This window comes from Plectropomus leopardus, chromosome 2 (genome assembly GCF_008729295.1).
Source record: "Plectropomus leopardus isolate mb chromosome 2, YSFRI_Pleo_2.0, whole genome shotgun sequence".
Lineage (NCBI taxonomy): Eukaryota > Metazoa > Chordata > Actinopteri > Perciformes > Serranidae > Plectropomus > Plectropomus leopardus.
The window spans coordinates 7,596,224-7,610,831 of NC_056464.1; the positions used below are offsets into that span (position 1 = coordinate 7,596,224).

At 38.7% G+C, this 14,608-nt stretch overlaps 2 protein-coding genes across 6 annotated transcripts in view; one reads left to right on the forward strand and one right to left on the reverse strand.

Annotated features, from left to right (window-relative positions):
- cntn4 (contactin 4) overlaps positions 1-556 on the forward strand; it is a 182,560-nt gene extending 182,004 nt beyond the window's left edge. The window contains exon 22 of the mRNA XM_042495354.1: positions 288-556. Within this exon, the coding sequence (XP_042351288.1) occupies positions 288-379 (92 nt within the window). The 3' untranslated portion in view covers positions 380-556. The remainder of the gene's footprint in view (positions 1-287) is intronic.
- Positions 557-5,219: 4,663 nt separating this feature from the next.
- Positions 5,220-14,608, reverse strand: part of LOC121952532 (band 4.1-like protein 1) — a 111,518-nt gene continuing 102,129 nt past the window's right edge. For all 5 annotated transcript variants that reach the window (XM_042499291.1, XM_042499307.1, XM_042499299.1 and 2 more), the window contains 5 exons: positions 12,387-12,446; positions 9,596-9,691; positions 9,267-9,347; positions 9,036-9,155; positions 5,220-8,134 (listed from right to left, as the gene is read on the reverse strand). In XM_042499291.1, the coding sequence (XP_042355225.1) occupies positions 8,129-8,134; positions 9,036-9,155; positions 9,267-9,347; positions 9,596-9,691; positions 12,387-12,446 (363 nt within the window). In that variant the 3' untranslated portion in view covers positions 5,220-8,128. The remainder of the gene's footprint in view (positions 8,135-9,035; positions 9,156-9,266; positions 9,348-9,595; positions 9,692-12,386; positions 12,447-14,608) is intronic.

Here is a 14,608-nt window from a genome sequence, read left to right on the forward strand (position 1 = left end):
TACTGCTCCCTCTGTGCCCAGAGTACGCTCTGCACTCGGAGAGGGTTCTGCAAAGAATAACTGAACAATAAACATATTCCAGGAGTGCTCTTAGTGACTGGTCCAACTCCCAAAATATATAATAAATTCATGGGAGCCACAGATAAATGAAAATGTGGGAAACCATTAATAGGCAAGTTAGAGAGGTGGCTGACACAAGCAATGAAATGGCAAAAAAGTCTGACTCCACCCCCCACCCCCCCAAAGAAAACAGACTAACAGCGGTGTTGTTTTCAATACCTTTTCAGGCCCCAACGCAGTCGGCTCGGCATCCAAGGTCTCCACTCTATCAGCCCTCAGTACAATAGCACTGTCTTTCACAGCACGGACATCTTTATGACAAACAGCTCCCAGCAGACGTTGCATCTGATGTGAAGACAGCTCTGCAGCGGAACGCAAACACAGCCCACTCTGGTGTAACTAGATCCATTCATTTAGATTTTAGAGGCAGAAGGAAGAAATAAAAAATAAAAAAAAACATGCCATTGAGATATGACAGGGAAGGAGTCCCCTTCAGCACCCACGCTAAGTAAAGGAGATTGAGCGATGTCGTGACTATGTTGTTACCAAAGCAGCTTTCATAAGAAAAAAACAAAATAAGGAGAAAAATGTCTTATATGCATCTTTTTGTATGACATGTTGAGCTTTTTATAGATTTTCTTTTTTTTTCCTCAATCGATTTGAAGTCAGTCTGGGCTTACTGGGGTGAGAACAATTAAGTGCATGGCAAATAACATCATCAAATTTTCCACTCTGGAGGTTAAGAATGTGATTTGACGGAGCACCTTTATCTTCTGAAATAAGATGATATTTGTATCTTTGGTTCTCACAGACCAGAGTGGTTTCTTTTCTTCAAGTGAATGAACTATCAACTGTTATCTGTAACATCTTTGCATTTCTGTTTCTGCAATATTTCACAAATATTTCACCAGAAGGACTTCATCAACATGGATGTTTGTCATTATTGGCCATTTTCCAAAGTACTGTGGGTGAAGAGAGGATTAGCATTTGAAATAATCTGTCTCCAGACAGCACATGCTAATGCTCTATCATGCTGGTCAAGTATTAGTGCTGGCAAACACAAGTGAAGTTAGCCATATTTAGTTTTTTTGTTTGTTTGTTTGTTTGTTTTTTAATTGACTCAATCCACATAGATTTTCTATTAACAAGACATGAATCTGCAGATAATATAAATTTGAAAACAATATTAGCATCCAGTTATCCCTTTGAATCAGATAATGCTAACTGGCGCTAATTACGTATGGGATAGGTTGGGATTTTTAAAGTCTGTTTTAATGCAATACTTACATGTGTACGTTGAGTTTTGAGTCATTGTAATCAATTCTCTTGTCCATTGTGGCCCTTTACAGTGCAACTACACTGCTAAAGATAGGGCTAACGTATATATATAATAAGGCCTAACTCCGCTCCTGCACCTGGAGTTTTAAGAAAGGGAAAGGGAAATTGGGGTTCAGAAAAAACAAAAAGAAAGAGAAAGAATGCAAAAGCAAAAAAAAAAAAAAAAACAGAAAGAAAAAAGAGAGGAAGGGCAGAGGGGCACTGAGACTCCTTATGCATAGTACCCAGGATCTGATGATACGCTCCTGGTTGGAACTCCACTATTTGGCCTTAAAAAAATTGTCTTCAAAGCCTGGTGCATTTCCTTGAAGCCTGGCAAAGTGCTGAGGGATGCATCTTGGTAGTCCCATGTAAATTTGTTGCTCGGATTAAACACTTTTACTTACAAAGATCCCTGCTTGATTCTGCTTATTGACGAATTCTGAAGCTTCTTATTAGCTTATGCTGAGCTGTAAATTACATTATAAGTGTACCGTTAAGGGTCCATGGACAGACAGAATTATTACAGTGATCTGTGTACATATGGGGAAAAAAGCCAAACCTATCCTCTAATTAATACTAAGGCATTAGCATTCCATATTTTGGGTGCCAGGGGAAGCTGACAAAGAACTCCCAAAAAAGTCAATGGGATCCTTAAAGTCATCCATGTGATATTTACTGACCTTGTTGCCAGAAATAGCACCATGCTGTTTTGGAGAGCATCTCCCCTGGGTTCCTTGACCTTGGCCATTGAACTGCACTGGTGACTGGACCCTTGTGGCTGTCTCATGCTCCTCATTCTTTCGGTTAGCCCTGTGTCTAGAGCTATTCTTTGCCTTCTGTGTGCCTCATCATATGTTCAAAATCCTCAGGTCCTTAAAGAGCCTTAACTTATCACATGTATATCAAAAACATTAGAAACATAGAACTATGAAGCAGCCGCGGTGATGTTTACATGCTGCTGTGTTGATAGATACTGTATGTGATTGGGATTGGGGGGGGGGGGCAGCGTCCTTTGTGCAAAGCTGAGGATACCGAGGTTAGTTTAAATGGCATTCCGCTGTTTCGCATGGGATATTGGCAATATATGAGGCCTGGTGCATTTTTATAGGTGTGTATTCTTATTAAAAGACAATGCTGCTGATCTTTTCCTTTTCCCATAGTCTCCTGATGCCATGTGGGACTGCCGTGCTACAGACGTACAGTGCAGTCTGTATGTAGCTTGTAATCCAGTTAAGTAGTTTGTACTTTGAAGGGAAGTGTGCTGTAGGCTACTGGGTCTTGCTCAGAATCATGCATCAAGAAATGTGTAATATACTGTTTTGTACACTTCAAATCATTTATATAAAAGAACCTTTCTAAAGAGATGATTTACTTGGTTTTTATGTAATAACTCTGTTTCATACTGTAGCTAACTGTTGCTCAGCATGACTGTGCTTTGTCCTCTCTCTTCTGTCCATCCGCAAACTGACTGAATGGCTTTAGGAACATGCAAGGTCCATGCATCCGATAGGTTTGTGTATACTGTATGTGTACCACGAAATCTGAACCACATCTATCAGCCCCATGTCTATGCTTCTGTCTCAGTCAGCCCCTCTGCGATGTACTGGGTCTACTGTCCATATACGCTCTACATGAGGGTTTCCTCTGTTGCTGTTTGTTGTTTATACTGTGTTAATAAAGATTATTGATTTATAGAACAATGTCAAGCTCTGTTGGTCCATCCATCAATGCATGTGACTTGTTTGAGAACAGACCTATAGTAATATTATTTATCTAAATTTAGCAATCAGTTAAGGGGCTAGATACTTTGTTAGTATAAAATTATAGATCTACTGCAATGATTTAATGTGGTACTCACCAAAACTGAAGCAATAGAGGCCCAGACATCCCAAATTGTAGTCCCTAATACGGGTCAAGTTCCAAAAACCACTAGATTCTACCATTGGTACTCCCAAAGGGGGCTAGGGAGGGCCATGGCAGCCCATTTTTATTCTTCAAATACCACTGCATTGTCAGCAATTTTGGTGTAAGATACTGACACCAAGAGCCACCTTTTGCTGTGGTATGATACATCACCAGGCAGCGTCCGTTTGTAAAGTGGCAAAAGGAAACCCTTCTTGTTGTAATGATCTCCCGCTGGTCAGCTGGATGGCACTTGGCCCTGCCAGCTGTTCCATATGTGGTTGGGCGGCATCAACTGATAACACAGCCAGATGGAAACTGTTGCGGCCATAAGATACGCCACTTGTTGGGCTCAGGTTGAAAAGCTGCAGGTAACAACATAATATAAGGAGCGTGAGGGTCCCTATTGTGTTGATGGGTCCAACAAACCCCTTTTTCAACCAAGAGCTCGTTGTTTAATTTCTGGATGAACGTACAGCCAAACCATGATGTTCTTCGGTTGCCTAAACCTAACTAAACATGACTCTGTAGCCTAAATCCTAATCATGTGCTTCTGCTCACACCCCGACGTTGATTGCAGCATCCTGGAATGTCAACAGCAGATGTAAAAGGATGCCTAGAGCAGAATATGTAGACATGGAAGTCCACTGACTGTGATGACTTAAAATGAGAAGGTTATCACCATGGCCATCCCTATATGATTGCAAAAATAATTAGGCCAATATTACTACTTTTAAGAGTTTTTAGTGAGCTCATTTTTAAGCTTGCAAAGGTAGTGGTATCTTTTCAAATAAAGGAATGTGAAGGTAAATCAACTGGCAGGGTGATTTTCAAAGAGATAGAAAAACTCTGCACATTCAGATGATAAAAAACTAGGTGTTAGACAAGAGATCATACAAGAGACAAAAAAACAGTGTTCATACACTAGACTATGCCCCCAAATCTCTGTCTTTTTAGTTTCATTTTCAAAGGGCTCCCTTACCCATAACACAATAAAATAGGATAGTTGTGTAACTCAGTGTTAACTGTACCATATAAGTCTTTTCACGTCAGATAGTTAACTGTAAAATAGGGAAACCAAGGTATATCATTATACAATTCCTTAATTCTCCATGTTGACATAGTTTTCAATTTGCCTCTATATTTCAAATTCCTGATATTCAGTTATGGCATTTAGTTTTTGTGTGCCAACCTAAGATTTTTCGTGCCCACATCTGTACACCTCTACAAAAAATTCCTGGGGCACCACTGTATCCCACTTCAAATACTACAACATGTTGCCATCTCATCATTAAACTCTTCACACATGTAAATGGCCCAAGCTTTCAAACTCCAAAGATTTTAAGTTAAAAATGTGAAGCCTCAAAAGCAAAGTCCGAAAATCTATCACATCATCAGGAATTGTTTCCTGTGACTTAACAAAGCCCCTTAAGAGCTGCATTATACAAATGTTTTCATAGTACTTCTCCTCATGCTAAGTAAACTGATCTTGATGTGTAAATCTGTGAAATGCTCCTTTAAAGAAAAGTCAAAATAGTAAATCTGCTGCATATTTTTTGTCTAAACATTCATTAAATCCTGAAAAACTATGGTAGTTTCTTTCAACATGTAAGGTCATTTTATATGTAGAGTGAAGTGAAGCAGAAAATACACTAGATGGCACTCACGGTGCCAAAATGCCTTCTTAACAATCCACACCACAGTTGTATGTGCTGAATTTGGCCACAAGGTGGTAGCACAAAACAAGGAAATTTCCCTTTTCTTTCACTACAATAACAATACCACCCATTCCCCTTATATTACAAAAACAATTTATTACATATGATGAATTATTAATGTATAAAAGCCTTACCATTAAGCTAATAAGAATACATTTCTCCAAGTTCTTCATTATAGGATAAGAAGTCAAAGTGAAATCCCTCAGAGAGACTGTGTTTTAATCATACTGAGACATTTATTTATGCATGTATGTTTTTCCATTTAGACTGAATGCAAATACAGCAAATACACACCACCAAGCACTAGGGGAATGTAGAGCAAAAGGCAGTGGAGAATTGAAGGTGGAGGTTAAACATCAGAGCAGTTTTGACGCTCTTCACGGAGAAAATAAAAAGAAAAGCTCATATCCATAATCTGAACTATGCTGGTTCTCTACATTAATGGGGCCAATAAATGCTTTCATCTCGCTTGAGGACATCACAGTCCAGAATCGGAAAGACTTCTCCCCCAGTGCGCTCAATGTCACATCCTTTACAAGACAGTAATTCACTTCCAAGACAGCTCCTCTTCACCTTGGACTGAGAGGAGAGGTCACTTCTACATCTGCCTCGCGGTGATTAACTGCACTTTCAGTCGAGCACTGATAACCGGCTCCTGCTCCCAAACATAAGGCACCCATTCACACTGTCCTCCAGATTATACTTAGTGCCTCGACTTAAAAACACATCCCTGCTCCCGTCCATTTCTACATAGTTTACAGGATAATACACAGAAGTATGGGTATTTATATATAAATACAGGTCCTCCATCCTTCAACTCACCACCTCGCCCACAGCACGTCTCTCCTGATGCATACAGTCATTTCTCTTCCCTCAGCAGTGTATCCAAACTACAGCAAAGACATTATTTTCCCAACGGTCTAGTATGTGCTGCTATCATTGCAAGCAAGTGCCTTTACAACAGTCCAGTGTCATGTGACCAGAGAAAAATTAAAGTAGAATATACAAAGAATCAGTTTGGGGAATCTCATTTCCTCAGACACAAACAGCAGGACGACAGTTTCAAGTCAGGGTGATTGGTAGGATTAGACGACGAGGGGGCGACAAAGCCATGGCCACAAGTGTTGGAAAAGCTCCTTTTGAATATCACTAACTCCGTGTTATAGGTTTTGGTTACGCTTCGATAAGCATGAGAGTTCACAGTTTTCTCCCTTTAGAGGACAGAGGATAAGAATAATGGCTGCTTATTGCAAATCTCACAGGCAGTGCGCTTCACTGCTTCGGTTAACAGTAGCACAACAATGACGGCAACACGGCTAACATGGGTCCATCAGACGGATTCTCATTTATGATAAGTGATGCATAGTACATTATTAAAGGATATATGTCATGTGACGGCCAACAGGTTGTGTGGAGATACGGCGTTTAAGTGTGTGAGTCCTGGCTTTGTCTGTCAGGGAGAACAGGGAGGAAAGAGCACAAGACTCACATTCAGCACTCCTATAAATACAAACTCATACAGCATAACTTAAAAGAGTTAATCCACCCCAAAAAATAAAAATAAAAGTACCCATGTTAATCTTGTGGGTTTTTTTAAACGTTTCAGGCAGTGTCTTTGACCATGCACATACTATTCAAAATGTAATTTTTTTTTCTAATTGCTTTTCAAAGCTGCTTTTTGAAGCGGCTTTGATCAATATTTTTAAATTATTTTAAATGTTGAATGAACAGCAGACAAACAACACAACAACTGCATTTCTCCTCATTGCATCACAATTTAAAGACTCCTCTCTAGTTTTGGGTGGGATCTCTTTGATTAACTTGTTGTGTTTCACTGGACTTCTTACAAAGTGACAGCACAAACAAACAAACAAAAATAAAACCTCTGCAAAAGGTGTCTGCAAGTTCAAACGTTAAGACTGAAGCGTCTAAAAACACAAGAATAACACACAAACTCTGTTTCTCACTGGAAGTCAGTAAAATCAAATAAAAACATATCAGCACATTCCTGAAACTTATTAGATAAAACATCATTTATAATAAAATATCTCTAAAAATCCTAGAACTGTACCCAAAACGTGTGACCAGCATTTCTTTACGTAGATGGTGAGTTGACGAAATGATAACAGTGAGTGGGGGGGTGGGAGTGGGACAAGGACAGTGTATGTTCCAAAGGAGAGCTCCAGCTGTCCACTGAAGTGTCCACCATGGTCCTTCTTTAGTGGACTCAATAATGTGTCCACTACTTATCAGCCTGATTATTTATATTTTCTCCATAAGTCCCATCGTCTTAGATTTCAAATGTAAATATGTCCGTGTATTTATTTTTTCATTCCCTCTGCTATTTTTTAATTGAATCATGCGGATTATAATCATCTGATATTATACATATTTCATAAACAAGCAAACACTGGACATAAATTAGATCCTCTATAGATAAAAATGTAAAAAGCTAATAAGACAGCTGTTGATTATACTGAAGGTGTCACAGCCAGGAGGTGGCGACATAGAGCAAAAGGCCACATCTTGCCACTCTGCGCCAACCTCCCCACCCCACCACCACCAGAAATGTCCCCATGCGTCCGCTCAACCCTCCTCTGCTCGTATATATTATTTATTTTACATGTGGCAGATGATTGGGGGCTTTATTACTTAAAGAAATCATCTGTGAGGGAGGGCTGTTGGGGCGGCAGGGGTGGTGGTGGTTATGGGGATAAATTAGTCAAAATGTATTCGATTAAATAATATGGAGTAAAGTTTCAGACATATTACAGAGGTGAAATCATACAGCTGTGACCGCGTTTCACTTTCAAGCTTGCATCGCTCCACTTGCTTAAACCAAGTGGTAAATCGTCCAACAGAAGACTGGTCCATGAGGGAGGCGTAGGGCTGGGATGTGCTGGGAGGCCGGGTTTGGGTCGGAGGCCGCGTCACAGTTGGTTTGTCTAAAGGGACAGGAGTGGAGGTCTACTGCTTCATGGAATGCAGTCTGTTCTCGTGTCGGCGTTTACACAGGCGGGGTAGAGAGTCCTCGTATCTGGGTGGTGGCGTACTGCGGGGGCGGGGCAGGAGACACACAGTTTGAGGATCCTCTCCTGTCCCCCCGTCTCAGGAGCCACCATGGCCGATCAGGACTGCAAAGAGACAACACATGAAAAATGTAAAAGACCCATTTTATCTGAATAAGACACTCATGTCATTTTGCATCCCTTTATAGCTTTTTTGTATCACCTTGAGTCTGTTTTTGGTATTTTTTCATTTGGTGTCATTTTGTGTCTCTTTGTAGCTGTTTTTTGTCTCTTGGTAGCTCCTTAACATTCAAACAAGAAATGTTCAAGCAGGTGCTCTGGCCCAGGGGCCCTCTGACTTCTTAGTCACGGTCAGGCCAAGTCATGGTTTTGCAAGTCTTAAGTCTTTGCACTTAAGTCCCAAGTTAAGTCCAAAAGTAAAAAATTGAGATCACCCCAGTATAGTCAAAAGTCCTAAACTTTGAGTTACAAGTCCTAAATAAGTCATTTATTTGTAAAGTTTGTTGTAAATTTGTTGCTGTTCTGTTTGAAATTTTTTTACCCACACTTTTTGTATACTGCTTTTTTTTGACCTTTTCACAGTTTCTGTTGTGGAACAAAATTTATCTTTGGTGTTTTTTTTCCCAAATTGGTGCTGGATGATGTCAGATTGGTTCAAACAAAGTGGATCTGAGAATTTAGTGTTGACTTGCTGGTAATTAATAGCAATAATGCTAGTTCATTCAGGAAATGAATTGATTGGTGGCACTTTTTTTAAAATAACATACTTTTCCATCTTTGAGCCTTGTGGGAAGTCTTTTTTTGTTTTTGTCAAGTCTAAAGTCATCAAATTTAGGACTGGAGTCTGACTCAAGTAAAAGTCATGTGACTGGAGTCCACACCTCTGCCTCTTGGGCCCCTGTGCATTGAATGCGCATTAATCAGTCGAAGCACACCAAAGGCAGTAATCTTGTAACCTGCACTCTGATCTCATGACCACACTGTCAGCAGTGTAGGAGTCACATACCTCTGCTTGCTGCTGCTGCAGCTCCTCAGTGGGAGACTCTGTTTCCCTGATAACCACTGCTTTTGTCACCAGCATGTCGGGGTGCTGCTGCTTGGCCTCTTGGATGGCCATGGCGAGGGCCTGGGCACATGACGCACAGGTCATAAACCTCACATATTGGCTTCCTGTGCCTTATGACTTATTGAACATAGATTGCACGTGCTGCAGTATTTCTGTAATAGTCCTTCTCACCTGATGTTGGTCCACATCATCGTCTCCTGTGATTATAATCCTCTTCTCGATTCTGGTCTCCGAGTAGCCTCCTTTCACAGTCTGCATACAGCAAGAATTTAATTTTATGAATCATCATTAGAGTTTATGACATTATTACACTACACTGTGTGGCACCTTTATCTTAAATATATTTGTTTTCCTTTCCATTTATTAGTTTTATTCGGTCATCTACTCCTACATGTCGATGAGACATATTTAATAAGAGTGTACCATAACATGCAGATGTAGTGGGCTGACTCCAAGCCCTAGTCATTAAACTGTATCCATGGGAACACATAAGGTGTTACCTTGGTAACTTGAGTTGTGGTTGCTGAGGTGACGCTCTCAGCGGTGATGGTCAGCGGGGACACAACAGATTCTCTCCCCTGGGTTCCAGCTTTTACCTGCAGCACAGTCATTAGATGTGAGTTATACACACTTAGAGGGACACACTGCAGACACACACACACACACACACACACACACACACACACACACACACATGCTCATAACACAACATGAGGTGTTGTCTCAGCCAGGGGGCCTCAACCTCCCGTGGTGAGTATCACAGCTGGGTACTGGTGGGAGCCTTTTGACATGATATTTTATTTATGTGATGTGTGTCAGACACTTTCTCATTTCGTAGAGACCAGGAAGGGGTCAGAGAGAGAGAGAGACCGAAGCATTCCTCCATCTACGAGGTACTCCAGAAATTCACTACTGCACCTGTATGAAATTGGGGTACTTCCAAGAAAGATTTTTCTAAAAAAAATGGTCCAAATTGAAGCTCGAGAGCACGAGATATCCTGACATTTTCCCCCCAGTATGGATCCAATTTCAACTCCATTTCCTATAATTTGTCTTTTGTTAGGTTTTCTCTTACATGTGAATACCCACATCACTAAAGGTGCTCTATAGAGCTGTACCAAGTGCACTTTGGGGGATGTTTGAGCACCAACAAATGTGTTACATTCAATTGCTTTTTCATAAAATATTTCTCATTCCAGGTTGTCAAAAAACGCAGCTCTTGCAGTGCTTTCGGTGTAAGATCCCAACGCCAAAAGCCACCTTTTATAGGATGAGGGTCCCTATAGGATGGGAGGGAGGGGCAGTGGATGGGTCCAACAAACTCCAAACTTTCAGGTATTAATCAGGAGTTCACTTCCCGTCTGAACGTTTTTTTCACTCCTACAACTTACTATGTGCCCGTTTTGCCTTAACCTAACCATCTGTGCCAGCATGTGCTTTTGTTAACGTCCCAGCATTGGTTGCCATGTGCTTTTGTTGCCTAAACATAACCACATGCAGCATAATCTCACCATGTGCTTGTGTTAACATCAAGGTTGTGGAATCCCAGAACGTAAATCGCAGGCGCAGAAGGATACCTAGAGCGTAATTTGTAGATGTAGAAATTCACTGCAAAGTGGCAATATGTGACAACTTGGGATGAAAATGAGTTGAACATTTGCAATGCAAAGTATTTTTAATCCACCATTGTTTGCATCCATGTAAACTAACTTGCTGTCCTCCTCTTCCCTGACTTTGGTGGTGCATTGCTACATAACTTAGCCCATTACTGCCACCTGCAGATCAGTGTCAGGTGTGAAACCATTGCCAAAATATTGTGCATGCCTAGATGAGGGTCCTTAGCGTGTATGACAAAAAAAAAAAAAAACAATAACAAAAAACAGGAAACCGCTCAAAGAAAATCTGAAGGCTTTCATAAGCTTTTTCATAAGCACGTTGGAGAATGGTGACATAAAAACTGATGATTTTCAGAATGAATGTCTCTGAAAGATATGCTGCATATTTTGGCCAGAAGAGATCTACAGTGAGGACTTGCACAATAACACAAACTGGTGCTGGCAATTTAATGCTGGTGGCTACAGTGGCTTCAATGTAAATGAAAAAAAAAGCCTTAAAAGAATTCTTCACCTGTAAAAAGATTTGTATAACAATTACTCATCATGTAAGTAATTGAAACATAAATGGAAAATTATGTTGAACTATTGAAGAATACTCTGTTTTTCTACTGTGAGCAGGGAATCCAAAAATGCAAACATTCTTTATAAATTCACATAAACTGGGTCTACATTTAGCAACAGCTAAAAAAAAACCCCATCAAAACCTCAGTTTGTAAACTCTCACACAAATCTTGCAGTATAATCCAAGTCTCATGTATCTAGTTGTATGCTCAGTATTTCCAGAACACATGTATTAAGACTAAGAAGTTAAACTAAAAAAACACTATCCCAGGCGTGCCATTCGGCCGTGCATGAGACTGTACTGATGTGTTTTAAATGAGATGTTTTAGCTAAAATGCATGTTTGGGAAGTACTGAGCACAAGACTGGATAAATGTGATTTGGATTGTACTGCAGGAATCATATGAAAGTTTGTAAATGGCTGTTCTTGTTTTTGCTGTTTTCAAATGTATTCCCCAATTACTTAAGTTGATCAAGAATGTTTGCCTTTTTTTGGATTACCCGTTCACTGTCAAGGCATGTGAAAAATGCTTTCTTCACAAAATCAAAGTAATATGCATAGAGTAATTTGTGGGAGAAGTTTTTTTTATATAGGACTCCACTTGGAAAGAGGAATGAAGGGGGGGTAAACACAACCTGGCACAGAACTGTGACCCCGGAGATAAAAACTGCTTACCAAACCTGGGGTAGGCACCCCATGCTGCACAGGTAAGGACTGAAGCAACAAAGGTTTTTTTAACAAGCTGAATTTTATCTATTAACAGGAATTAAAAGTAAAAAAAAATATACCAAATACAATGAGTACAATTATTATAACAATGTTGTTCCAGACACTGGTGGTGAAATGTATTCATCTTCCCATCCACATTCTCCATCTCAAAAAGGTGAGTCATTATTATTATGACATCGACTACAAGTAAGCCCTGTGAACACTTGGCTCGCACACTTGATGTTCTTTTCTAACATTATTCATTTTGACACTCTTTCAGGGGGATATGAATTAAAGGTCAGGGCTACAAAGAGAGACAGCGACAGAACAATGGCTGAAGTTTCTTACCCTGCCACCACGCACACATGCTGTCAAACAGATGTATTTCCTCTATAAAGATACTTACAGGGGAGCCATTTTCTTTAACGGCAGCAGGAACCTCCCGCGGGCTGACCACTCCAAAGGTCTGAAGGAGAGAGAAATGAAGTCTTTATTAACTTCCTCACAAGAGGTAAGTCCAGCTACATGAAGAAATACAATATGTGATTAAACAAAGAAGTGTTTACATCAATCAGTAGATTAGAAATACTAAAGATTTTATGACAAAAAGATTGTGATATTTCTTCTTTAAATTTAAAGTATTTTCTTATTGTATCATGTCATAAAAATGGCAGAAAAGTCACAGTATAGCTTGTAATAAAAAAACAAAAAAACTAAATCAAAACAGTATTTCATTAATAAAGGTCAGTATATTATGTCATAAAATGTAAAAAAAAAAAAAAAAGGATGATGCTATACAATGTGAAACAAGTCAAAGTATAACGTTATTAAAAAATCATTAGTCATAGTCAACTATGTCAAGAAAAAAGCCTTATAAGTGTATATATTATGTCATGAAAAATGCCATAATAAAGTCAAAGTACACTATGTCATCCAAAATGGCATAAAAAAGTAATATTGTAGTATGTCTTTGAAAATGGCACATAAATGTCCTAGTATACTATTTCCAAAACAGTCTGAAAAGTAAATGTAAACTATGTAATCCAAAAGAGCATTAAAAGGTCATACTGTGGAGGTCATCTATAATCCAATGAAAATGTCCACGAAAAGTCGGCATTGAAGCAGTACAGTAAATTGTCCAAGATGGCAAAAAAGTCATAGTAAAGTATGTTGTCATAAAGGGTATAAAAATGTCAGAATATAGTATGCTGTCCAAAACGTCATAAAATAGTTATAGTATCTGTAATCCAAAATGGCACAACAAAAGTCAAAGTATGTCATCCAAAATGGAATATAAAAAGCCATAGTATATAGTATGTAATCCAAACTGGAATAAAAATGGCACAGTATAGTAGGTTGTCCAAAATGGCATAAAAAAGTAATATAATAGTATGTAATCCAAAATGGCATGAAATCAGTCATAGTATAGTATGTCTTCCAAAATGGCATGAAAACATCATAGCTTGTCCTCAAAAACGGCATAAAAACAGTTATACTATTTTGGACAACATACAATACAAAGTCTGTTTTGATGCCATTTTGGATGACATACTATACTATAACTATTTTTGTAACTTTTTGGATGACATAAAAACTATGACTGTTTTTATGCCATTTTGGACAACATACTATACTATGACGTTTTTATACTAAGATGTGTCATCCAAAATGGCATAAAAACAGACAAAGTTTAACGTGTCATCCAAAATGGCATAAAAAATTCATAGTATGATATGCATTCCAAAATGGCATCAAAATGTCATAGCACACTTGAATGGCATAATATTTTCATAATATCATATGTTGTCCAAAACGGCACGAAAGCAATCATAGTATAGTATTTCGTCCAAAGGGGCTTAAAAACATCATTGCATAATCTGTATTCCAAAATGGCATAAAAACGTCATAGTAAACTTTGTTGTCCAAAATGACGAAAAAATTTCATTATATATCATATGTACTCTAAAATGGCACAAAAACAGTCATAGTATAGTATGTCATTCAAAAGGGCATAAAAACAGTCATAGTGTAGCATGTCTTCGAAAATTGCATAAGAACGTCATAGTATACATTGTCGTCCAAAATGGCATAAAATGGCAGAGTATAGTTTGTCGTCCAAAATGGCATGAAAACGTCATGGTATACTTTGTCATCCAAAATGGCCTAAAAACTTCATAATATTGTATGTCATCCAAAATGCCACACAAACAGTCATAGTATAGTATGTCGTCCAAAGTGGCATAAAAACATCATAGTATACTTTGTCATCCAAAATGGCATAAAAACAGTCGTTGTATAGTATGTCGTCCAAAAAGTTCTTCAACATGGTATTCTTGTCAGTTTTCAACAGTTGGAGAAATTACTTTTTTGTCAATTTTTAGACATGCTATAGTATGGTGTTTTTTTGACAAATTATACTATGACTTAAAAAAATTTAATTGTTCACTTTTTGGACAGTTTTTTCAACTTACTATACTATTGTCATCTTCAACGTTCTATTCTAAGATGTTTTTCAACATTTGGAGCTATGACATTTTTGACCATTTTTTGACATGATACAGTATGGCATTTTTTAGACAAACTATTCTATGACTTTAACAATTGAAATCATGACTTTTTGGACATGAA